The sequence below is a fragment of the Arvicola amphibius genome, chromosome 10, assembly GCF_903992535.2.
Source record: "Arvicola amphibius chromosome 10, mArvAmp1.2, whole genome shotgun sequence".
Lineage (NCBI taxonomy): Eukaryota > Metazoa > Chordata > Mammalia > Rodentia > Cricetidae > Arvicola > Arvicola amphibius.
Window position 1 is genome coordinate 89,082,281 of NC_052056.1, and position 26,087 is coordinate 89,108,367.

The 26,087-nt window shown below is 46.2% G+C and overlaps 1 protein-coding gene across 1 annotated transcript in view; it reads left to right on the forward strand.

Moving 5' to 3' along the window:
• Nucleotides 1-24,463, forward strand: part of Caln1 (calneuron 1) — a 406,549-nt gene extending 382,086 nt beyond the window's left edge. Inside the window, exons 5-6 of the mRNA XM_038346761.1 lie at nt 9,396-9,552; nt 24,336-24,463. Of these exons, the coding sequence (XP_038202689.1) occupies nt 9,396-9,552; nt 24,336-24,463 (285 nt within the window). The remainder of the gene's footprint in view (nt 1-9,395; nt 9,553-24,335) is intronic.
• The last annotated feature ends 1,624 nt before the right edge of the window (nt 24,464-26,087 follow it).

The window sequence follows — 26,087 nt, forward strand, 5'->3', positions numbered from 1 at the left end:
ACTCGTCAAGCAGGCTAGCTTGGCTGTAGCATATTCATACAGAAAGAAAACAACCTGTCTGTCCCAATGTCAGCGGAGCATTTTGCAAAAAGCCTAAGTCATTTCAAGAAACATTTAGATATTTTGTGTGGCATCCAAGACACTCCCTGAATGTTCTGTGGTAGAGGCTGTTCACCTGCTGACCTTTGTGACCTCTAAGCCCTTCCCTAGGCATCTTCGTGCTCCATATACTCTTCTCTGGGGTTGTCATCCTTCAGGTGACTTTCATTGTCAACCTAACACAAATGACTTCCAAATCCATATCATTAGGCTGTCACGTCTACGCTCTATCCCCTAGTTGTTATGCGGGAATTGTCGCTCAGGGAGGGCCAGGGAACACACCCCAAATTTACCTTGTCACCCCTCTCTAAGTCAGAGACAGAGAATGAGAGATGAGAGTGTGTGGGGAAGCATGATCAGGCTTTGGTCGTTTTTTGGAAGTAAAGGAGAGAAGAAAGCAGGATGGGGGCTGGAAAGATGGCTCAGCGGTTAAGAGCACAGGCAGCTTTTACAGAGGACCAGAGTTTGTTACACCTGTAACATGCCTCAGGAGACCTAATGCCCTTCTCTTAACTCTGTGGATATCCATACAACATGTGGTATATATACACACACAAACACTAATGATGATAGTTATATCTTCAAAGATAAAGATAAAGTTACACTTTTCTAAGTAGATCAGAAAAGTAGGTCAGCCATAGTTCTAGAGGATGCTCTGAGAGCAACTGTATGGGGAAAGGACTTGGGGATGTTAGGCCTCGCTAAGGGGATAGTTATTCATCTCTTCTCCTTTGCATAGCTTCTGGTGAACCAGCTTTCCTTGGTTATAGGCTCTGGCCAGGAGATTGACAGGCCAACCTAGATAAACTTCTTTGTTGTTGTTGTTTGTGGGGTTTTTGTGTGTATTTCTAGACACAGTTTCTCTGTGTAACAGCCTTGGCCTAGAACTCACTCTGTAGACCAGGGTGGTCTTGAACTCACAGATCAGCCTGCCTCTGCCTCCCAAGTGCTAGGATTAAAGGCATGCACCACCATCTCCCAGCTTGGACTCTTAAAAGAGGAAACAATAGCATGTAATAATTTGTATAGCTTCATAAAGCCTCTGCTCAGGGCCAGAGCTAGATTTCATTCTTTTTTAAATTAATGCTTATTTTTATTTTTAGTTGTGTGTATATGTATGCACTTGAGTGCAGTACCAGAAGAGGACAGAAGAGGGCATCAAACCCCCTGCATCTGGAGTTACAGGGAGTTGTGAGCCTCCTCACCGATATGCTCTGTAAGGGCAGTGTGTCTATGCTTAGCAGATGAACCATTTCCCCAGCATCCAGATATCGTTCTTTTGACCAGGAAGAAGTAGCTTTGTTTTAATGGACCTCAACACAGCTCAGACTCCTCCACCTCAGAGCAGCTGTGATGCTGACCTTTTCAGTGTCACCAGGGGACTAGACACAGGTGGTAGGGGTCCATCTCCAATGGCCTTTAAGGCTAGTACACTTTTGTACTTTTAGTACTTCTGTGGTTGCGGGAAGATCAGCTGATCATAGTAGGGAATATGTAGTGGTATAAAATGCACAACCATAGTCATGAAGTAAAAGGGAAAGGAAGACCCTAGAGTCCTGCGATCCTCTTAAAGTGGCTGTAATCCCCCTGTAGTAACCAGAGGACCTCCTACTAGACTCTATCCCTTAAAATATTCCAACACCTCTCAATAACATAATGACAGTAAACCATGCCTTTAACATATAGGCCTTTGAGGGATATGTGGCCCCAGGTTTGACCAGTCAGTGACTATGCCCAGGCTTCTGCACCACTGGGTCTTGGGATGTCCTTCCCACAAAACAACAACAACAACAAAGAAAAAGGAAGACAAAAAGTGATGTGGGATGTCCTCTGTATGCTGTGAATATGTTTGATTATCATTGGTTAATGAAGAAGCTGATTTGGCCAATGGTCAGGCAGAATAGAGCCAGGCGGAAATCCAAACAGAGATACAAGGAGAAAAAGGGGGAGTCAAGGAGATGCCAGCAAGCCGGGGAAGCAAGATGTGAGGTAACACCATGACCACACGGTAAAATATAGAATAATAGAAATGGGTTAATTTAAGTTGTAAGAACTATTAATAATAATCTTGAGCTAATAGGCCAAACAGTTTGTAATTAAGTCTCAGCATGGTTATTTGGGAACTGGCAGGCAGGTTACAAAAAAAAAGCAACTTGCTCACAGGAGGAAAAGGTTTATTTTAGTTTATACTTGCAGGTCACAATCCTCCTGGAGAGAAATCAGGGCAGGAACTCAGGACTGGAGGCAGGAACCATAGAGCATGCTGCTTGCTGGCTTGCTCAAAGACCATGCTCAGCCAACTGCTTTGTATACAGCCCAGGACCATCAGTCCAGAGAATGGTGCCAGAGTGAGCTAGGCTCTACATCAACTATGAATCAAGATAGTCCCCTATAGAGATGCCCACAGAGTGACTTCTCAGGTCAGTCCTCCAGCAAGACTTTCCTCTCAGGGGACTCAAAGACTCCAGATGTGTCAAGTGGACAATGGAAGATAGTATACAACCCATCCTAACATACCTGGAATTCTAAGTTGCTTGCTTTTCTTTTCTATTCTATTCTGTCCTATTCTTTCCTTTTCTGTTCCTTTCCTTTTCTCTTTTCTTCCTTCCTTCCTACCTTCCTACATACTTTCCTTCCTTCTTCCCTCCCTCCCTCCCTCCCTCCCTCCCTCCCTCCCTCCCTCCCTCCCTCCTTCCTTCCCTCCCTCCCTTCCTGTCTCTACCCCCTTCCTCACCAGTGCTGGGATTACATGTACCATTGTGTCCAACTGCTCCGTTTTATTATTTGTTGCTGTAATCAAATAACTTGATAAAAAACTGACTTATGGGGGAGAGGGTTTATTTTAGCTCAAATTCAGGTTACAATCCATCACTTAGGGGAAGCAGGAAGTCATGCTACACCCATAGTCTACAGCACAGGAAAGTAAATCCTGAATGTTCATGTGCTTGCTTTCTCCTCTCTCATATAGCTCAGGCCCCCTTGCCTAGAGAATGGTGCCACCCACAGTGGGCTGGGTCCTTCCACATCAGTCAAAAATCAAGATCCCACAGACATACCCATAGGCCACCCTGATCTAGACAATTCCTCAATTAAGACTGTCTCTCTAGTTAGTGTCAACTTGACAAAGCTAACCATCGTGCCCATTTCTTAACACGAGTTTTGGGGTTTGAATTCAGGTCCTCACACTTGTACAGCAAGCACTTTATGGGCCGAGACATCTCCCTCTGAACATTTACTTTGGGTCTTCAATTCCATATACATTTTCAAGAAACCTTCTGTGATTCATTCCCGATTTTCTGGGGGTTATCAATCCATCTTTGCCACAGCGTGTACCAATCCGAATTTAAATTTTCCTGTGAGTGGGGTTTGCTATGACTTGCAACAGAAACATCTGCTTCTCTATCTCAGTGACATCCTCCATAGCTATTCATTTCATTAAAAACTAATTTTTTATACTAAGGACAAACTCATTGAAACAGTATTATGACTAGAAGAATAATTAATGGGCAGGCATTTCTTTTCACAGGCTATGAAATGTTACTCATAGTTTTTGACAAACATGTAAATAAAAAATAAGGGTATGGGAAAGAACGACTATAATTTTATGACTACATAATATAATTAGTAAAGATAAAATAATTATTATAAATTAGTTTAGTAGAGATTTACTATAATGGAAAATGTCTTATCTGTCCAAAGCATGAATATGTAAGGGCTGCATTCTCTATGAGCCACAAAACAAAACACAATTACATCAAAAGTAGAAAAGAGAAACACATTAAATTATGAGTAGGGCATAAGTGATTTTTTTTTTTTTTAGAAAAAAATCGTGCTACCAAGATTGACCACAAACTTGCTATGTAGCCAAAGATAACTTTAAACTTTTGATCCTCTTGCCCAGTGCTGGTGTTATGGGCAGATGGGGCACCACCCATGGTTTACGTAGTGCTGAGATAGAACCCAGGGCTTTGTGTATGCCGGGGAGGACTCTACCAACTGTGCCACAGCCACAACCACTATGCTACAGTCAGTCTTGAGAGGAATTTTAAAATGTGGGTCTACTGTGCATAATGACATGCTAAAAATAATGAGAAGCTTGTGGATAGTTCTCCAAAAATAGCATAAAATACTAAAAGTAACTCAAGAAAAATAGGAAAGCTGAAGTGATGGGTCATCATGGGAGAAATACCTATTGGTGCCATGTTCCTGTTCTATAAACTTTATAAAGTTTGTTAAAAAAAAACTTTAAGAGATCAGTGGTACCCTGCCAATATAGATGAAATATGGGAAGTTGCTCTGCGAGGTTTGTTTAGGTGTTAGTACCCTATGTTAGATGGTCATGTGTCACTGTGACAAAATAGTCAAGAGACACTATTGTAAGGAGGAGAGTCTATCTGAGCTTGAGGTTGAAGGTGTTTCAGTTCATGATCCCCTGAGTCTGTTAATATGACCTTGAGATGAAGCTGGAGGAGAGTGGCAGATAAAAATTGCCTACCTCATGATGGCCGGGGGGGGGGAAGAGAGAGAGAGAGAGAGAGAGAGAGAGAGAGAGAGAGAGAGAGAGAGAGAGAAACATAGACACACAGAGAGAACATGAAGTAGAGAGAGAGAGACAGAGAGAGACAGAGACAGAGAAACAAAGATAAACATAGACACACAGAGAGAACATGAAGGAGAGAGAGAGAGAGAGAGAGAGAGAGAGAGAGAGAGAGAGAGAGAGAGAAATGAGGGAGAGAGAGAAATGGGGAGAGGAGAGGAGCACAGAGACTTAAAGAAGAAAATACAGAGAAAGACAGAAACACACAGAAAAAGATTCTCAAGTCTTGAAATACACACTTCCAGTGACTTATTAAGCAGGACTGTTGGCATACAAAAGAGCTCCACAATAGCCCAGAATGGAGTATAACAAAGGTTTATTTATTTGGGGATAAACTCACAGAAGGGGTAGCAGTCCACACTACTCTGCATGCACTAGGAGCTGGAATCAAATCCAGCAGCCAAGAGGGCCACACATGCTTTTTGTCTGCATTTATAGTACATAAGACCACGCTCAAAGTTGGCTGGTATCTTAAAGGCTGTTGACCGAAGGAATTCCCACAGCATCTCCCCCTTTTGTCTAAATAAGAAAGTTCTAAGCTTTAAAGAAAACTATATTCAATAAGAACAAATACAAAGTATTGTCCAGGGGAAAGAAGAGGCAAAAACAGATATAAAAATTAGAATTACAACCAGTATGAACAACATCAAACATGAAACATATGCTAAATATTTCAATAGTTATCCTATCCTAAGGAGTCTAAGTCTTATATTAAAAATGACTTGGCTAAGACATGAGAGGAAAGTAACTATGACTATTTAGTCTTCAACCCCATCAAAGGCCTGAGAAGGGAAATAATATTACTTGAGTAAACAGGAAGAACAATGTAAGCAACTTCGAAAGTTCTAGAATTGACAGAGACATCTTGCTGCCTGGGCAATTGCCCAAAGTCTTCTGTAATGTTGGGGCATTCATCTTTAGCCTATAGGCCCATAGTATCCAACAGACTTTTCCATGAAGCAGGAAATTTGAATATCTGTTCAACCTTGTAAATTTCATCAGTTGCTATCTTTTTTAAGATATATATATATATATATAAAACATTCTGCCTCGATGTATGCCCACATGCCAGATCTCAGTACAGATGGTTGTGAGCCACCATGTGGTTGCTGGGAATTGAACTCAGGACCTCTGGAAGAACAGCCAGTGCTCTTAACCTCTGACCCATCTCTCCAGCCCCCCATCAGTTGCTTTCTTCTGTGTCTTGCAGAATGTCTAAAAGTTTCTTCTGTGAATCAGGAACCCTGAAGGACTGTCCCATTTTTGGAAAGTTCAGCAGTTGCTTTTATTTTAATTACAACACTGTTTGACTGATGACTTAGGCATATTTCTATCTAACTCTTACATCTTAAATAACCCATTTCTATTAATCTATGTATTGCCTCGAAGCTGTGGCTTACTGCAAAGTTTCTGGTGTCTGTTTCATTCAGCAGCTACATGGCATCTCCTTGACTTCACCTACTCTTTCTATATATCTCTTCCAGCCTTGCTATATTCTGCCCTAGGCCAAAGCAGCTTTATTCATCAACCAATAAAAGCAACACACATACAGAAACACATCTCACATTACAAGGTCCATTCAGCTATGGACTCATTAATAGATTAATCCATTGATGAAGTCAATGCCTTCATGATCCAGTCTCCTCTCAACTTCACCAGCAGCTGGATACCAAGCCTTCTACCCATTGCTGCTGAGGAACATTTGATTTACAAGCCACAGTGAATGTTGTTTGTTTTGTTTTTCTAGACAAGGCTTCTCTCTGCAGCCTTAGCTATCTTTGAGCTCAGAAATCTGCCTGCCTCTACCTCCGAGTGCTGGGCTTAAAGGCACATACCATCACTGTCCAGCGTGCCATCGTATTTTCTAGTGATTTTTTCCCCCACGCATGCCACAAGAGGGCGCAGGAGCTCGGGACGGCTGGCTGAAAGCCGCTCCAATACAGCCTGGGAATCGAACTCGGGACCTCTGGACTCGCAGGTGCCGCACTTAGCCGCTGAGCCACCGCTCGGCTTTTTCTAGTGACTATAAGACTCAGCCTAAACAGTGGAGTCAGGGAACCTGTATCTTTATTTCCCATCTCCTAGCCTCTAGTCAAGCTTTTTGCCTAGTTTCTGAATGGCAGGAAGCTCTTAAAAGTGGTCTATTTTTTTTCCAGGCAGCACTCCACTTCTTACATTGGTCTTCTAAGAAGTAATGACTCATTTCTTCCCCCAAAGAATCTGATTGACGTCAACATTACTCATCTCTGACCATGGCAGAGGATCTGTTCTGACTTTATTCTGTTGCCCTGATAAATCACTTGGACAGGAAAGGGCTTATCTGGGCTTGCTCACAGCCCCAGAGCCACCTATCCATGGAACGGTACCACCCACAGTGTACTTACACACACACACACACACACACACACACACACACACACACACACACACCATCCATTAACAGTCAAGACAGTTCCCCATAAACATTCGCACAGGCTGATCTGATCTGGACCATCCCTTCCTTTGAGACTCCCTTCTCAGGAGACTCTAGGCTGTGTCAAGTTGACAGTTAAGCCTAACTAAGACAGGATCCCCATTTTCGCATCAGAATTATTCTCCTTTGCCTTCTTTGTGCCTCGTTCCTGCACATGGGTTACATTCCTCATTTATCCAATGTGAAGGGACATTGTGCCTAGTTTTGTGACAAGTCACTAAACTATAATGCAGAAAACACATCCAACATCCAAATGCCCATCTGTTGCTCTGACTCATACAGGGCTTTTGACTTGAATCATCTTGACTTTCCCAACAAGTTTCAGTAACTCAGTTTAATTTCCTAGAACTAGGAAGGAGAGCGAAATATGTAGGACTTGGCTTTCAGTGTTGTGTGGACTCGTTTCAATCATGGGCTCTCGTTATCCCTCTTTGTATGATGGTTAATTAATCTTGACTGTCAACTCGATAGGATGTAGACTCACACAGGACTTAAGCCTCTGGTGTGTGTCTGGGAGGAAGTTCCCAGGTTAGGTTCACTGATGGAGCTGAATCCACCTTCCGTCCCATGGGCTGAGATCTGAGACTGGATACAAAGGCAAGAGTGAGCTGAGCACCAGCATCCCTCTCTCCGACTCTGGATGCAGGGTGGACTGGCTGCCTCAAGTTCCTGCTGCTGTGCCTTCCTCACCTTGGTGGACTGTGTCATTTCGAACTGTGAGCTCAGATGAACCAATGCTTCCTGATGCCGCCTTGTTGGGTATTTGGTCACAGCAATGAGAAAAATAATAACTCTACTGCATTAGGTCATCGCCCATTACCATAGTGGAATCCCTTCTGCAGAGGAGACACTGATGCAGGCTCTAGCTTTGGAAAGGCAAGAGCAGGGTACCGCCTGTCCCTTGCCCCTAATAAAGGCCTTGAGGTAGACACCATCACAATGACAGGAACACATGTAGGAGAGATCATATGGGAAGACAGCAGGTTAGAAGGTGACTTGGGCTTTTATAACAGTTATACTTGTGAGGCTGGAGAGATGACTCAGTGATTAAAGCCCTCGCCATGCCAGCCCGAAGACCAGTGTCCAGTGCCTTAGAACCCAGGGAAATGCTCAGTTGGCCTGGCGACATACCTGTAATTTGCCTTAGGGATGTGGCGACGGGATCTAGCAAGCTGGCTAGAGGGATTAGCCCTATTGGCAAGCTCTGAATTTGATTGAGAGAACCTGCCCCAGAGAATTAGGGGGAAAAGCAATGGAGGATGACCTCAGACAACATCAGGCCTCCACATGCATGTGCATACACATACATAGACTCACTTGTGTGCATCCATGCACACACACACAGAACCAGAAAGTACCCTGAGACCTATCTTGGAACTGAGCCACCCTTCAGTGACCTAGCCAGCCACCAAGTCCCACCTCTTTTTTTTTTTTTTTTAAAATCCAGTCTTTATTATCTGTGTATATATGTGTATCTGAATATATGCATGTGCACTATGTGTGAGCATGCACTCTCAGAGACCAGGAGAAGGAATCTGATTCCCTTTAGCTGGAGTTGCAGACAGTTGTGAGTTGCCCAACATAGATGTTAGTAACCAAACTCAGGTCCTCTGGACAAGCAGAAAGTGTTCTTAACACAGAACAAGCTCTCTAGCCCCATGTCCCACTCCTTAAAGTTTCTCAGCACCATAGCACTGAGACAAGACTTCCAACACGTAACTCTGTTGGAGGGATGATGGGGAGGGAATTCACAGTCAAACCCCAGCAGACACGTATAAGTTCACACTTTAAAGCAAAATCGGAATTGCTGGTTCCTTCGGAAATGATGAAAAAAACGGAAACATATGCATTGTCCAAAGTGGAAACTCAAGATGGGAATGGCTGGTTTTTTGCAAAATGATAGAATGTTAGAAACATATGCGCGATCTAAAGTATGGCTCCACGCTATAGTACCTAAAATGCGGAGGGTTGACAGCAGATGGCTGGCCGATGATCAATCCAGCCAGCACGTAGCTTTTACTCTTTGTCTCCTAAATGAAGGAGGCTATATTTCACTCACTCTGTCCCCAATAGGACCGCGCATATGCTGGGAGCCGAACAGACAGAACGCTGCTCATCTGGCATCCCGAAACTCATTTTCTCGGGGAGCTTCCGGGCACTCCGATGGCACCCCAGCTGAGTTCGCACCCATTTTCACAGCCCCCTTGCGGTTCTTTGTCTCTGCAGTTTGATATGCAAAGGGTCACCCTGGAGGAGCTGAAGCACATCCTGTACCATGCCTTCCGGGACCACTTGACGATGAAGGACATCGAGAACATCATTATCAACGAGGAGGAGAGCCTGAACGAGACATCGGGGAACTGCCAGACGGAGTTTGAAGGAGGTAGGTGCACCTGCCTGGGCAGCTCACCCAGGGCCTCCACGTGCCCTGTAGTTACCAATCTTTAGGAAAAAAAAAAGCAGCCTTGTCCCAAAGCTTGAAACATCAGGGCCAAGTTAATAGATCCAGTGTCTCTAATTCTGCCTTATGGATTTGTTTTCAATTCTTCCTCCTTTCTTTTTCCTTTTGTGTGCAGAGGTTGGGGTCGTGTACACGCGTGTGTGCAGGTGCATGAGAAAGGAATACAAATGCCCATTCCTGTGGCAACCAGAAGTCGGTGCCAGGCATCTTCCGCTATCAAGTTCTTGTTTGGGGAGATAGGGTCTCTCACTGAATCTGGAGCTCACTGTTTCAGTGCGGTTGGCTCTGACCAGTGAGTTCCTAGAGCCCAACTCTCGCTGCCTCACCAGTGCTGGAGTTAAAGACCTGTGGTGCTGTGCCAGCCTTTCTGTGAGTGCTAGGGATGGAAACTCGGGTCCTCATCTTATACAGCAGGCACCTCAAGCCAATACAGAGCCATCGCTCTAGACTTCTAGCCTCTCTTTCCTTGGGGGAGGAGGAGGGGAGGAGAGGGGAGGAGTATGAGAGGGAGGAGAAGGAGAAGGAGGAGAAGGAGGAGGGAGGAGGAGGAGGAGAGAAGAAGAAGAAAAAGAAAGGAGAAGGGAAGAATACTAAGAAAGACCTCTCCTCTCTTCCTTCTCTTCCTCCTTCCCCTTCCCCTTCCCCTCCTCCTCTTGCCCCTCCTCCTTTCTTCTCCTCCTGGTCCTCTTCCTCTCCATTCTCCTCCTCCTTTTTCTTAGATTTTCTTGTCGTTGCTGCTGCTGCTATTTGGCATTCTTGTGAGATATAGTCTCCATATTTAGCCTAGGTTATACTCAGACTCATCCAAACTCAAGATTCTCCTGTCTCAATCTCTAGAGCTCTCAGATTATTGCACATCCCACCATATAGGTCTCAAACTTCCAGTTTCAGAAGATCTTGTATGAACCTTGTCATTTCTGGGATCATTCTGAATCTGGAGTTGGCTCTGTGGCTTTGGGGTGATTTGCTGTTGCTCACTGGAGGCTAGCTGCTTCAGGCATGGTGGAAGGAACGTGCTGAATCTGTCATTGGCTAATTGAATGACCTTGGGCAAGCTGTGTAACTCCTCTGTGTTCCCTCATCTACATATGTCAGGATAATTACGTCTGCTTCACAGAATCCCTGGGAAGGATAAGCTCTGGGCTTCTCAGCTGCATTGACCAGAAAGAGCTCAGGGATGGAGCCCTTTCAGCAAAGGGCTAACAGAAGGAGCAAGTCATCTGAACCCGAAGAAGAGACACAGGGAGGGTCAATATTTCTTGGCCTCATGAAAAAAAAATGAGGGGGAACACAAAGCTTATTTCCTAGTCACTCAAGAAGTCCTGGGAAGCTAAAAAGACTGTCCCTCTTTCATGATTTGAAACCCAACGGTTTGCAGGGCTAGAGAGGTGGCTCGGTGTCTAAGAAGACATAGTGCTTGCGAAGGCCCCAAGTTTGGGTTCCAACACCCACAGCAGGTGTATCACAGCAGCCTGTATCTTCAGCTCCAGTGGATCCAAGGCCCTCCTGTGGACTCTGAGGGCACCTGTGCTCGCATCACACACACCCCCGCACACACATACACACAAACACGCACGCGCGTGCGCACACACACACACACACACACACACACACTCAGCTAAAAAACGTATTTTAGAAGAAAACAGCTGGTCTAACGAATAGAGGGAAACTGGTATGTGGTAATTACATTAAAATATCATATGTAGCCATCAGAAGAGGTTTTTTTACATACTCAATGCTGAGGCTTCTTGAGGTTAATAAATTTTTTAATTAATATTATTTTTGCAGTACTAAGGGGGGCTATATCTGAGGTCCTGTGCATGCTAGCCAAGTGCTTTACCACTGAGGTACATGCTCTCAGCCCTCCTTTTTTCCTATGTTTAACATTAATTTATTGTGTGTGTGTGTGTGTGTGTGTGTGTGTGTGTGTACGGGCGGGGGCTGGGAGGGGTGACACATGAGTAATGGCGCACAGGTGGAGTTGAAGGACAACTTAGAGGGGTTTGCTCTGTCTTCCACCACCTGAGACTCAGGGATGCGGTTCAGGTTGTTCACACACTGAATCGTCTCTCTGACCAGCCCCTTTACTCTTCGAGACAGGGTCTTGTTAAGCTCCCCAGGTGGTGTGACATTCACTGTAGTTCAAGGCTTCCTTGAACTTGAAATCTGCCTGCCTCCCCGTCCCCAGCAGCTGACATTACCGTTTCTACTACCAGACTTGGTTTGTTTCCTTTCTTTTTTTTTTTTAAGTGTATGTGTGTGTTTATGTGTGTGCAGGTGCACGTGTGTGTGTGTATATACACATGGAACTGTGGAGGCCAGAGGACAACCTTGCTGTTGTTACGATAGACTCCACCTTAGTTTTTGAGACAGAATCTCTTGCATTCACACGGAACTCGTCAGTTCAGCTAGGTGAGTCACAGGTAACCTCCTGTCTCTGCCTCCCCAGGGCTAGCATTACAAAAATGTAACATCACAGTCAACTTTATTTTTTAAGGTAAATTATTTGTCTGCCTGTCTGTTTGTTTATTTATTTATATTCAGAGGGTCTCACTGTGTAGTCCTGGCTGGTCTGGAATTCATTACATAGACCAGGCTGGCCTTGAATTCATAGTGATCTGCCTCCTCAGTGCTGGGATTAAAGGCAAGTGCCACTACTATCCGCAGCTTACACACTCTCTCTGTCTGTGTGTACGTGTGCATGTGTGTATGCTATCTGTATTCAAATAGCCAATGGAGGCTAGAAGAGGCTGTTGGATCCAGATCCTGTGAAGCTAAAGTTACAGGTGGTTGGGAGCTGCCCAGTATGGGTGTTGGGAACTGAACTTGGGTCCTCTGCGAAATGAGCAAGTGCTGTTAATGGCTGAGCCATATCTTCAGCCCTTGCTTTCTTGTCTTTAAACACCCAAGAAGACAAGACTCACAGTGGTCAAACTGTTGTATGGAACCAGAACGGATGGCACTGGATCACCTGGCTGGGTCACCTCAGTTGCTGCATTGCAGAGTGCCATGGCCACTTGGTCACATGCTGGACTGAAGCCTCGGCACAGCTCCCAGATAGGGGTCATTTTACCCTCGTGGTTATAGAAGAGGAAACTGAGGCTCAGCAAGATGAAGCCTCTTGTCTAAAGACAACAGTGGTTAGAGAAAGGCTTGAGCCCTCACCTACTGGATAAGGTTTTATCTTAAGTGTGTGTGTGTGTGTGTGTGTGTGTGTGTGTGTGTGTGTGTGTGGCTATGAGTGTATGTGTATGAGTGTGTGTATGTGAGTGTGGAGGGGAGTTGTGTGTGCACGTGTGTGTATGTGGAGGCCAGGTATTGACATCCTGTGACCATGCACCTTATTTTTGGGTCACAGTCTCTTGTTGAATCTCCAATTATGTGTGTATCTGTGTGCACATGTGCACATAAGTATAGTGCTTTTGGAGACCAAAAGAGGGCATCTGGTCCCCTGGAGTTACAGGCAGCTGCCTGATGTGGGTGCTGGATCCAAACTGTAGGGTTTTTGTTTGTTTTGTTTTGTTTTCTGGTTTTTCGAGACAAGGTTTCTCTGTGTACCAGTCCTGGCTGTCCTGGAACTCTGTAGACCAGGCTGGCCTCGAACTCACAGAGATCCGCCTGCCTCTGCCTCCCGAGTGCTGGGATTAAAGGTGTGCATCACCACTGCCTGGTCAAACTGTAGTTCTTAAGAGAAGTACACATTCTTAAACCTCTGTCCCATCTGCTTAGTTTTTCATTGCCAACTTGTCACAACCTACAGTCACCTGAGAGGAGATCCTCAGTGGGGGGGATTGTCTAGTCAGGTGTCTGTGGGGATTGTCTTAAGCCAACTGATATGAGAAGACCCAGACACTGTGAGCAGCATCATTCCTGGGGCACAGATGGAGTCTTGAACTGTAAAACAGAGAAGAAAGCTAGCTGAGAACAGGCAAGCAAGGACCCATGCACTTTCTCTCCCTGCTCTCAATAGTGGATATGATACTTTGAGTGCCTCCTGCAACTTCCTCACAACGCTGGCCTGTAACTGGGGACTGGGAGCCAAAACAGGCCCTTCCTTCCCTAAGTCGCTTTTTCCTGCAGGCATCTGTCACAGCAACAGAGACGAAACTAGGACACTGGGAAATAAGTAGTTTCTGGGAAGGAGATGGCTGAGCCTCTTTGCGCCTGCTGAGTCTCTGTATCTGATTATAGAGGAGCAAAGGTCACATAGAGTCATGATTTTCTAATTATTTACTTATTTATTCATTTTTAATTGGTTTTTGTTTTGTTGAGATAGAGTTTCTCTGTGTAGCCCTGGCTGTTCTAGAACTCACTCTGTAGACCAGTCTGGCCTCAAACTCACAGAGATCCGCCTGCCTCTGCCTCTTGAGTGTTGGGATTAAAGGTGTGTGCCACCACCGCCTGGCTTAGACGCACAATTTGAACACTGGTCTCCAGATGGTGATGCTGTTTGGGGAGTTCTGGAAAGTTCATGGTATGGGACATCATACCTGAAGTGATGTCACCTAAAGGGAAGTATGTCCTTGGGAGTATATTATCTCTGGCCACTTCCTGGCTCACTCCGGGCTTTCTAGTCAGCTATGATGTGAACAGCTCTCCTCTGCCGTAACTTCTAACACCGTAATGCTTTGCCTGAGCATGTGGGACCAAGAGACTGTGGACCGAAGTCTACGAAGCCAGGAGCCAGCATTAACCTGTCTTCCTTTGTTTCTGCCAAGCATTAGGCTACTTGATTCACTTTCTGTTGCTGTGGTAAAATATCCTCGCCAAAACAGCCTAAGGAAGAAAAGGTTGGTTGGGCTCACTGTTCCAGGGTATGGTCCATCGTGTTGAGGAAGTCTAGGCAACAAAAGCGTGAGGCAGCTGGACACGTAGCACCTGCAGTTAGGAAGCAGGAAGTAATGAATGCTCCTGTTCTCCTAGCTTCCCGGACCCTCTTTATGCAACCCATAAAGCCTAGGGAATGGTACTGCCCACTTTTAGGACTCCTCCCACCTTAATTAACATAACCAAGAGCATCTCTCACAGGTGTGCCCAGAGGTTCACTGGAGAGCTAGTGACGTTAATGATTAATATTAGCCAGCACAGTCACACTGGTGAGGAATGAAATATGCTATGTGGTCTTGTCATTTGGTCTCTCTGACTTTTGTTTTTTCTTATCTATTCAATTCAAATATTTTACAGTGGCAGTTATACTTAGATATAAACACACAGTAGGAGCACACTAGGAGATCAGGGAGAATTCTGTAGTCAAATCCAAGGTCACCAGGGCAGTCATCCCCTCTGAAGTCACAAAGTTCCTGTCTGGTCAGCAAGTGCTCACCTGGATGATGCAACCTCCCTTGTCACCTGGGAGTGCATTATGGATGCGCTGGGCCCATCCAAATGAAAAGGGCACAAGATGTCACCCAGACCATCTGCTTCCAGCTGGCCTGCCCTGTGACTTTCCTGAAATAAAACCCAAGCCTTTGGCTTGAGCAGGAGGTAAATGTGAAGCTGAGCCTGGTAGCCTGCGGAAAACTTACAAAGCAGCATTTGAAAACAGACTCAGGGCATCAGTTGGAAAGTGAGGAATTTTTATTCTATCTGGGGGCCCACTAGGTTTTCTACAACAACTTTGTATACAGGTTTTCCGAGGACCAATTGAGATTCTACGGCATCAAAGACCCAGAGAGTTGTTTTTGATAAGTATTCAAAACAACTCCTCTCCCTCCTCTTCCTTATCTTTCCCCTCCTCATTATTCATCCTCTCTCCCCTTCTCCTCCTTCCTCCCTCCTCCCCCTCACCTCCTCCATTCTGCTCCCTCCTTCCCTGTGTCTTGTCACTCCCTCTTCCTTCCCTTCCTCTCTATTGGCTTCATTCTTGGCCAGGCTCAGAAGATAACAGGATTCCCCCTCCCAGGACTCTTCCTCATCCCCCCAAAGGGCCCCTTCTCAAACCTATTTGACCCCCATGTCCACCCCAGACATACCAAGAGCTGTGCACCATTCTCGGTCCTTCTGGCTTGTAATGGGGTAGAAGGCGAAGTCTTGGGATGAGAGCCCCACTGGACGGAGCAGTACAGATCCCAGAAACAGAATGTGCAAGATACCATCAACATGAAGGGAAGGACAGTTAGGTTAACACAGCGTGTTACTTGTACACCAGGAGCCAGGGTAGCAGCAAGGCACAGCTGTCCAAAGAGCATAAGAGTCAAGAGGAGGAAAACGAGGTTTTGTGGTGCCAAGGGAACGGGCTTTGAACTGCACAAGCTTTTGTGCATCATAAAATGCCAATCTCATTCCACTCCCTACAGCTCCATCCTCTGTCTCCCCCTGCAGGTCTGTCCTGGTGATGCTATCTAATATCATCAAGGTAGAGTTCTATCTTCCCTTTCCGGGCTGGAGTGATAGCTTAGTGGTTAAGAGAGCTTGTGGAATCCTAAGGACTGGAGCTTAGATCCCAGGGCCAAACCAGGTTGGCTTCAAATGCTTACCTGCAACTCCAGCTCTGAGGGACAGGATGCCCTCCTCTGGCCTCTGTGTGCAAAGGCATACACACACACACACACACACACACACACACACACACACACACACACACAAAATCTTTAAATCTTTACTGGAAAAATAAGAGCTAGAGAGATGGCTCAGTGGTTAAGGACACATACTGCTCAAGTTTGAGGACAGCTCACAACCACTTGTAACTCCAGCTCCAGGGGATCTAACATCCTGAACATTTGTGCATATACACAGGTTCATAAATAAAAATAAATTCTTTTTTAAAAGTAAAAAGAAAAGTTCCTTTCAGTTTGCTCCATCTGTGTCAAGAGCCAATTTCCTAGACCGGGTATTACTTTTTCCCAGTGCTTGATCAAACACTTGAGAAAAGACAGGTTGATGGAGAAGGGCTTATTTTCTCTCACAGTTTGAAGAGCCATGGTTCAGCATGGTGGGGAAGGCATGATGCCCTTCATGTTAGTAGGAGCCTGTGTCTGAGACACCTCATATCTTGATAGACCAAAAAGCAAAGAGTGGACAGGAAGTGGGGCTTGGTTTCAAACCCTCATGTCCCCTCCCACCAGTACTGACTTCCTCCTGTAAGGCCCATCTCCTAAAGGTTCCACACTCTCCCCCAGATTGAATAGCACCACCTAGTGGAGACCACATGTTCAAACACACCAGCCTGTGAGGGACATCTCACATTCAAAACTCAAGGATACTCAAAGTATCTAACCAAAAGGATCTGAAAGCAATTATAGCTTCCAATCTGGGTGGTCCTGGCTCATCCTGAGAATTGCAGGAGCTGGAGTTGGTTTCACCCATTTCGTGTACCTAGTCCTGAAACTCAGAGTTCCTACTGAAATGCTGGTGTGGAAGATCTGCACCAGGATCATGAACCAGTTCCCCTCACCCTTAAGCAACTAGCTCTACAGACAAGCAGCCCAGTTGCCAGCATCCACACTGGGCCAAAGGGATTGCAAACTCATTAGACCGCATAGTTGCCCAGCTAGCCAGTGTCAACATCTATGCAGACTCCTGTGTCCAAGGGAAGAATCCCAGAGCCACCCTGTCATTTGCCAAGTGGAGCTGTGTGAGTTGGTGTGAAAATACAAAGTGCAAAGAAAGACTGTCTCTAAAGGAAACCCTTGCAAACCCAGGTCCTGCCAGCAGACAGAGTTTATTGGTTTATAGGGCTGGTTAACAAGTCGGGAATAGGGGTGGGAATAAGAAAACAGAAGCTCAACTGGTACATCCTGCACAGCCTCCTGCTGCCCACTTGCTCACTTGATCTGTTGATTACTAAAAAGAATACTTGAAATATAATGGGAAGATGGACATAAAAACAATTTATATAGCATGACCCCTGACAGAGCCAATTCCCCAAGGTTAAACATGGGATTAATATATAAAACAGCCATCCTACTCCTAAGTTTGTAGCCAGGGGACCTCAGAAGGCAGGACTGTCTAAAAAACATGTACGTGAGGGTTGTGGAGATGATTCAGTGGATAAAATGCTTCCCAAGAGATCCATATCAGCTTGGAGCTTCCATGTGCATGTGAACACATGCACGCATGCCACAGAAAGCACCTACACACGTGTACATTTGCACACATACATACACAAGCGCACACTCACAAAAGAACCCGTGTACACAAATGTTCAAAATCGACAAAAACGTCAAAACCATCCAAATCCCTTAAGTAATAAACTTAAAAACAAAATGTGTTATGTCATATTATTAATCAATAGAAAGAAATGAGATGATGCCAGGCGTATGGGCACATGCCTGTAATGCCAGACCTGATAAGGATCAGGGGTTCAAGGCTGCATAGCGAGAACGAGGCCAGCCTGGGCTACATGTCTCAAAAGTTTTAAAAAACGAAATGCTGTTGCAACCGACAATACAGACAAACCTCCAGTCTGTAAAGTAGACAGAAGGAGACACAAGAGTCCACGTTCTGAAGGTTTTGCCATGCAACAACACGTGCAGCAGGCAAATCCACAGGAGCAGAAAGGTCGGTGACTGCCTGGGGCTGGGGACAGAGGAGAATGATAAGTGATGTTCATGAGCATTGGGTTTCTTCTTCGGGTAGTGGAAATGTTCCTGTGTTAAACAGTGAGGATGGTTACGCAGCTTTAGAAGTGTGTTGTTTTTGATATGTGAACTGTGTAGCTAGACTAATAAGAAGATATTAAGCATCGGGTTATTAAAATAAAGGAGGGAGCTAGGTGGTACGGAGTGTGCTTAAGATGTGTGGGGCCCCAGGTTCAGTAGTCCAGTACCACGGTAACATGGGAGAATGGAAGGGAGGGTAAAAAAGGGAAGGGAAAGGAAAAGGGGAAGAAGGAAGGGAAGGAGAGGATAAGAAAGGAGAAAGGGAGTAGGGACGGGAAGGGATGCGGGAAAGTCAGCAAGAAGGGTCTAGGAGTGATGTGGCCTTTCCAGCCGAGCGGGGCAGCTGGAGACTGTGACTCCTGGGATGGCAGCCAGCGCAGGGATGTGCAGGATGTCTGCAGGGAGCGGTGCTGCATACCAAGCAGGGCCCTGGGAAGGTGAGCCTGGCGGCAGTTCAGGAAGAATTGATGAAGGTAAGAAGTGCAGAAGAGGCCTGCAAGCATCTGAGGTGTGCTAGGCTCTGCACTGGAAGCCTCAGTGAATGGGAGAATAAAGAAGCAGGCATTTCCTCCAGCCCCAGGGGAGGCAAGTAGGCAGGCTGGTGTTTCTCTAGCCTTTCATGGTGGGCCATAGCTCTCCATCTTTGTGGTGATTTGGTTTTGCTTCATTATTTTTATTTTATTTATTCTGGCTTTTCGAGACAGGGTTTCTCTGTGTAGCTCTGACCGTCCTGGAACTCACTCTGTAGACCAGGTTGGCCTTGAACTTATAGAGATCCACGTACCTCTGCTTCCCTAGTGCTGGGATTAAAGGCATGGGCTACCACTGCCCAGACTATTTGATTATTTTTAAGTTTGATGCATGTGTGTGTATACATGTGTGTGGGCCAGAGGTCATCCTAAGGTTTCATCTTCACCTTTGTAGAGATAGGTTTCTGTCACTAGCCTGGAGCCCAGCAATTCAGCTACACTGACTGTCTCTGCCTCCCCAGTACTGGGAGTTCAGGCCTGTGAAACCGGAGTTCAGGTACAACCTGGCCCAGCTTTTTACCTAGGTTTTGGTGATTCAATTTCCAGGTCCTCATACATGTGTGGCAAGCACTCTAAGGAATGAACCATGTCCCCAGCTTCTGAATTAATTCTTTTAGTGCCTAGAACTCCTATAGCTAGCTCCTTTTACAGAAAGGGAAACTAAAGTTCAGAGTTTAGACTTTCTCAGAGCTGCTAAGTACCAGACTGAGAGACATAGTGAGTTCAAAGCCTGCTGGGGACATAGCAAGTTTAGTAAGTACAGATCTAAAGGAAAGGACAGGGGAGATGGCACAGCGATTAAGAGGACATGCTGCTCTCTTGCAAAGGAGTCCTGTTCCTGGCACCGATATTGAGTGACTCACAACGTCCTGCAACTCCAGCGCTAAGGGATCTGGCGCCCTCTTCTGGCTTCCTTGGGAACTCACAACCACATGGTATTCACAGGCATACACATAAATAAAATAAAAATAAATCTTTAAGTAAATAAACATGCCATGGTGCCTCGTGCCTAAATTCCAGACAGTCTGAGAGGCTGAGGCAGCCTCTGGCTTCAGTTGCTGCAAGCTGAAGGAAATTCTGGACTCCACAGTAAGATAGATACTGTTTCCAAAACAATAATATCAAGTTACAAAATAAAACAAACAAGGGGTGAAGCTGTGGCTCGGAGGCTATAGCTCAGCGGCAGTGACTTCTCTAGCATGCAAGAGGCTCTAGGTTCAAGGCCAGGACTCAGAAAGAAAAGAATAGACACTAAGAATACACAATATTTATTTGATGCAATTATAATGCAATGCAAATATAAAATTGCCAATGATGAGCCTTAAGAGAGTTGCAAGAAAATGAACCAGATCCTGGCTCAGGCCCCTGCCAGCCACACCAAGTCTCTGATACCTGTTCGCTGTCACCAGGCAGAGAGAGGGCTAGGGAGAGTGTATGCAGAGGTTTTGAGCTTGTAAGGCAGAGTAAACCATGGGTTCAAATCTCATCTCTGTGATTTGTCAAATGCCATTGGTGTTTGCTGCTTGGCCCAGAGGTTCTGCATCTATCAAAAGACACCACACCCAGCCTGTGAGAGATCCAAGTCTGTGTGCACCGTGCACATAAAATCAGCACAATAACCAACTCATTGAGGGATGTCCAATAACTCAACATGAATTCTAGGACTAGGGAGATGGCTCGGTCTATAGAGTATCTGCCTTGCAAGTGTAAGGACCTAAATTCCATCCCCAGAATCTGCGTGAACTAGGCAGGGCATGGTGGCATGCACCTGTAACCCCCATGCTGCAGAGGCAGAGACATGACTAGTCAGTCTAACGTAAATGACAAGTTCCTGTCTCAATAAGAAGGTGAGTGGTACCTGGGGAAAGACACCCAAGGTGGTTGTTCAAACACTGTGCACACACACGCATGCCCACATGTATGAAATAAACCAGCTTGGGTTTTTAAAGGAGAAAGTCAGCTGGAATTGGGCACAAGCAATATCCTTTCTCAAAGTTAAATTCTTTTCTTGTCTTTAAATCTCTTCCAAGGTGACTCTTATTATCCCCAATTTATAGATAAGGAAATTGAGTGTTAGGTCCAGCCACAAAAGACATTATATTTTTGCTCCACAGTACAATTTCTGCTCTCTGGTGATGTCTGGGTTCACTGCAAAACAATCTTTCACCCAGTACTGAGCTGGACTTACAGGTTTCAGTTCAGATCTGTTTCCAAGTTACTATGGCCTCAGAATGTTCTAGAAGGCCTCCTCTGCTTATAGGACATTGTTCTAACTGTGGCACTCCCAGTTTGCAGCTGTTCTAGCTTATTTGGCATGCCCGGCTTGCAGTGGATGATAGCTCCAGACACTGCCCAACATGAAACTGTAAAATTAGTTAAAAACATTGTATCGCTTGCAGGCGTGATTTTAAAAAAAAACCAACAACAATGAATAGTACAGTTGTCTAGCGTGAACTTTATAGATGACAGCATTGTTCCACGGTGTCAGAAGGCTGGACATGCCTGTCTAGATTCTCAGGCACCTCTTATCTCTCCCTTCCCAGGCTTTGAAGGATTCCGAGATCAAAGAGGAAGCAGCACTGGTGGGATATGTTAGTCACCTTTCTCTTCTGTGTGACTGAATCCTCACAGGAAGCCATCTAAGGGAGGGCAGATTTATTTGGTCTCAGGGTTTAATACAGTCCCTCAGAGGGGTGGGGCTCCGGGTAGAGGCAGCTCATCACTGCAGGACTGAGTACCTGACTTAGGTAGGCCAGGATCAGGAAGACAGGAAGTGTGGCTGTGTCTACCCCCTGAGTGACTCACTCCCATCTCTTGAAGGGTCCCCAGACAGCACCACCAGCAAGGGACCACGTGTTCACACACATTGGTGTGTAGGAGACACATAATAGCCACAACTTAACAGGGGGATAAAAGCCTGTCACCTGTTACCTTGTTTCCTGAGTATCCTTCAAAAAGAAAGGTTTTCATGAACATGTTTCCCCTTGGGCCAGCATTTTCTGTGGCTGAAGGTTTCCACAGACCCTCAGGATGGAGTGTGGCGGGACAATTTCTACACAGGCACAGGCCCGGAATACCTCAGCTGGCCCTCAACAAGCCACAAACACATTTGCAGTTCATTTTTTTTTTCTGGTTCATCGTTTGTTTAGCTAGGGTCTCATGTATCCTGGCTGGGCTGGAGCTCCCTTTGTAGCCAAGGATGACCTTGAACGACTAACCCTCCTGCCTCCACCTCCTGGGTGCTGAGTTTTCTTAATGTAGCACTGAGGATGGAACCCAGGGCGTCAGCATGCTGGGCAAGCACTTCACCAACTGAGTTCCGTCCCCATCCTTTCCTTCTTAAACGCCATCTCCTTTACCCTCTCTAAGAGCTGGCATTTTGTTCCTTCAGTGTGTCCACTCCCAGAAGAAGCCCATCTCCACACCAAACAAAATTTCCTCCTTCAGCTAAGAGCTTAAAACCCAGAGTTAATCAGTAATTGGAGAATCGAACCACAAAAACACTCCTAAATCACCCAGGGGAAGCACAAGCCTGGTGGATCCAGGAGGATTAACGATAACAAGACAAGACTTAGAGGATTCTGGGTAGAGGATCTCGGCAAATTGGAGAGGGAACCAGAGCCATGGCTGGGGGCACAGGCTCATGGTGAATCTGGCTTGACAGTAATTTTCAGAGATCCTTAATAAACCCTTGGGCCCTTTCTCTTTTTCTCTTTTTTGGCTTTGAAAACATGGCCTGATTCCTACTCCTTAGTCTGATAGTTCCACAGGGCCCTGGGGAGTCCCAACATGGCAGGAGATACTGGAGCATGACACTGGGCTTCGTGTTCTTGAGAGGCCCAACTGGTCCATTCCTCTTTCCAGTCTTCTATGTATTTGCTTCTTTTAAACATTATTTATTTACTTATTCAATTTGTTGTGTTAATGGTGTGGGGGAGGTCACTCTTGCCGTGGTCAGAGGCCAGCTTTCAGGAATCAGCTTTCACCTTTTTACCATGTGGGTCTCCAGGAGCAAACTCAGGTGGTCAGGCCAGATGGCAAGCTCCTTACCCATGAGCCATCTTGCCAGCCTGCTTTTTTTCTCCCTCTCTCCCTCCATCCTTCCCTCCCTCCTCTCTCCCTCCCTCCCTCTCTTTCTTACTTTTTAAAAAATGCTTTATTATTTTGTTTTGAGACAGAGTCTCACCATGTAGCCAACCCATGTCTCAAACTCACAATTCTCCTGACTGCCTTCATGTAGCTAGCATTGGAATGCACCCCCACATCTGGCTTTGCCAGTCTTCTTGGTGTACACGCACACGTATGTGAGTGTGTGTTGTGTGGGTGTGCAAGGACATGGAGGCCACCCGCCTGGCTGGTCTGGAACTCATCGAGAATGCTGGGCTGGCTGGCAAGGGAGCCCCAGGATCTACCTGCCTCTCCCTCTTCAGCTCTGGGACCACAAACATTTGGCACCATGGCCAGTTTTTTTTTTTTTTTTTTTTTTTAATGTGGTTGCTGGGGATCGAACTCGGGTCCTCATGCTTGCACAGCAAACACTTTCCTAGCCAAGTCTTATCCCAAGTCCCTAGTCTTCTTTAGCAGGTAAATCGGAAAGACCATATTTCCCAACACACCAAGCAAAAACACTACACACACACACGCACACACGCGTGCTCACACACTCCTCTTTTGTCTCTGGCAATTCGACCTCCATCCAGGCCTATCAAATCAACCAAAAGTTGCCCAGGCCCTGGAAGAGATTATTAAGATGTGAACTCCCAGACTCCCTCCCTGTGACCTGATTCAGTGACTCCACAATGAACAGGAAGGACAATGCCTTTTGTATCAGCCTCCCCCCCACCCCCCGTGTCCTGTTTAGCTATGAGGTGTCTTCTTGATGCTCCTATGTTGAAGACTTGGTCCCCGAGTGATGGCACTATTGAGAGGTGACTGAGTCTCCAAAAGCACACTGGGGAGCCAGCTTGGTTTGGTAAAATGCTTGCCTTGCAAGCAGGAGAACCTGATTTTCACATAGATGTGGTAGCGTGTGCTTATAATCCCAGGACTGGGGAGGTAGACAGGTGGATTGGATTGCTGGGGCTCTCTACACAGCCAGCCTAGGCTACTAGGCAAATTCCCAGCTGGTAAGAGTATATCAAAAAAAAAAAAAAAAAAAAAAAAAAAGATGGAGCCATGTGACAGGCACAAACAAGACACACACACCATATGCCGGAAGCTTTCAGACCTCATTCTATCAATGCTGGTTACAGAAAGGGGATGATAATGGCTGCACGGTGTCTTTTCGGAAACTCATTCTAGAATGTTACAGAAATATTTGTCTCTGAAACTCACTGTAGGTCTATTATATCCAGGTGTCTAAACCTTTCTCTAAACATCTCACGGATCACAGTTCTGGTAGGGATGGTTTGCCATCTTATACCTTTCGCCAGAAGTTTCTGCTCAGCAGTTGCTAAGAGTCCCATAGTATCCATCACCTGAGTTGGTTAGACCTGCCACAGTCTATGCTGTGTAGAAAACATACATCTGTCTCAAGCTATCTCTCTGTTCTCTCTCCTCCCCACCCTTACCCCAGTTCATTCACAGAAGCAGAACCGGCAGACCTGCGTCCGCAAGAGCCTCATATGCGCCTTCGCCATGGCCTTCATCATAAGCGTCATGCTGATTGCAGCCAACCAGATCCTACGGAGCGGCATGGAGTAGCAGCCTCCCACCAGCCACAACCGCGTTGCCAGCTCACTGCGCATGTGCATGCCCCGCGGGCAGACTCTGTTCCTCCACACCGGAGATCTGGACCCATGGATGGGTGCAGTCGTTGGTACAGTTCAGTAAAGAACTCAAGTTTGCAGGATAACCGGGATCACGGATCAACTCCATCTCCTTGGCAGGGACACTAAAGGGCTGTCTTCAATGCTTTCATGGTTTTGTTTCCCAATGCAATAAATACCCGGGAGTTCTCAATTATTGCTTCAACCGCCAGTAGCAACTCCGAAGGGGGAAAAAATACTGCTTTCTTTTCGTCTTGGAATTCCAGTAGCCATCCAAGTATCGCGGTGGCATCACAGAGCGAGAAAGAAAAAGACAAGTATGAACAACACTCACCTCCATCCATGCCCCATTCTTTCAACCCAGGGACCCAAAGAAACTCCCTGCTGAGGTTGACCTCTGGGTTGCTACAGGAAAGGGGACTTTCCATCTCACCCTGGCTTCCTTCCTCCACCCCGTGGAGACCCCTCCCCCCAAGGCATGAGGGGGAAAGCCATTAGGCAGGGCGCAAGCTCCTTGCCGCCACTGCTGATCTTATTGCCTTTCCTACAGCACTCCTGTCGGAAGAGCTGGGGCGCTCTCGGTTGGTTTCCTTGGCACTTGGCTTTCTGTTTCTGAAGCCCATCCCGCACCAGCATTTTGGAATCTGCAGAGAGCCTGGCTCCCAGCTTTTCCTGCCTGTGCCACCATTAGAGAAAAGAAAAAAAATCCATAACCCGGGTGTGTCTGTAACCCAGAAGCATAGACAGACAAGTGACTTCTCCGTGTTTGATGCTGTTCTTCCCTAACCGCTTACTTTGGACGGGAATTTGTCCTCTAACTCACACCCATCCCTGCTTCTTGGGAGCAAAGGGTGAAGCTACTGGGGGAGGGGAAGGATTGAGCCTGCGGACAAGGAGGCCCACACTCCGGGCATCCAATGTCACAGAGCCCCTCTGAGTCACCATGCTAGACAATATCTGTAAGTTAAGATTGGTGTACATCTAACCCTTCCCTCATCTCGGACTTTCTTAGTGAGTCTTTCCCCAGCTAAGAGGCCTAGAACCTGGAACAGAAAAGCTGGAAGGATCACATGGCTGTCTGGGCTGGATTTTGCTTAATATGATATTCAGATTGTGCCAGTGACTCGTTAAAAAAAAAGAGAGCGGTGTTTAGTGGGTGTGGCTGATGTGACGAAGACTTGACTCCTGATCACAGGACACTTCTGTTGGGGTCTGTTTTCAGCAGCAGGCTGAGACTCTCATTTCTTTCAGTTTTCCTAGATTCACTATGAATTCAAGTGTGAGTGGTCAGATTGCCTGTCATCTATAGATGTGCTAGTTCCCTTTGTGTTTTTCTGAGCCCAAGTCTTTATTGCTGTAGTGAAATAGTCCTGCTCCTGCTTCTTTGGATCTCAGCCGGAAGCTTCCTGATCCTCCTTCCTCCTTCCTTACCCTTTCCTCCAGCCACATTGAGGCCAGCAGCCTCTGCTCTCTCTCTCTCTCTCTCTCTCTCTCTCTCTCTCTCTCTCTCTCTCTCCCCCCTCCCTCTCCCTCTCCCTCTCCCTCTCCCTCTCTCTCTC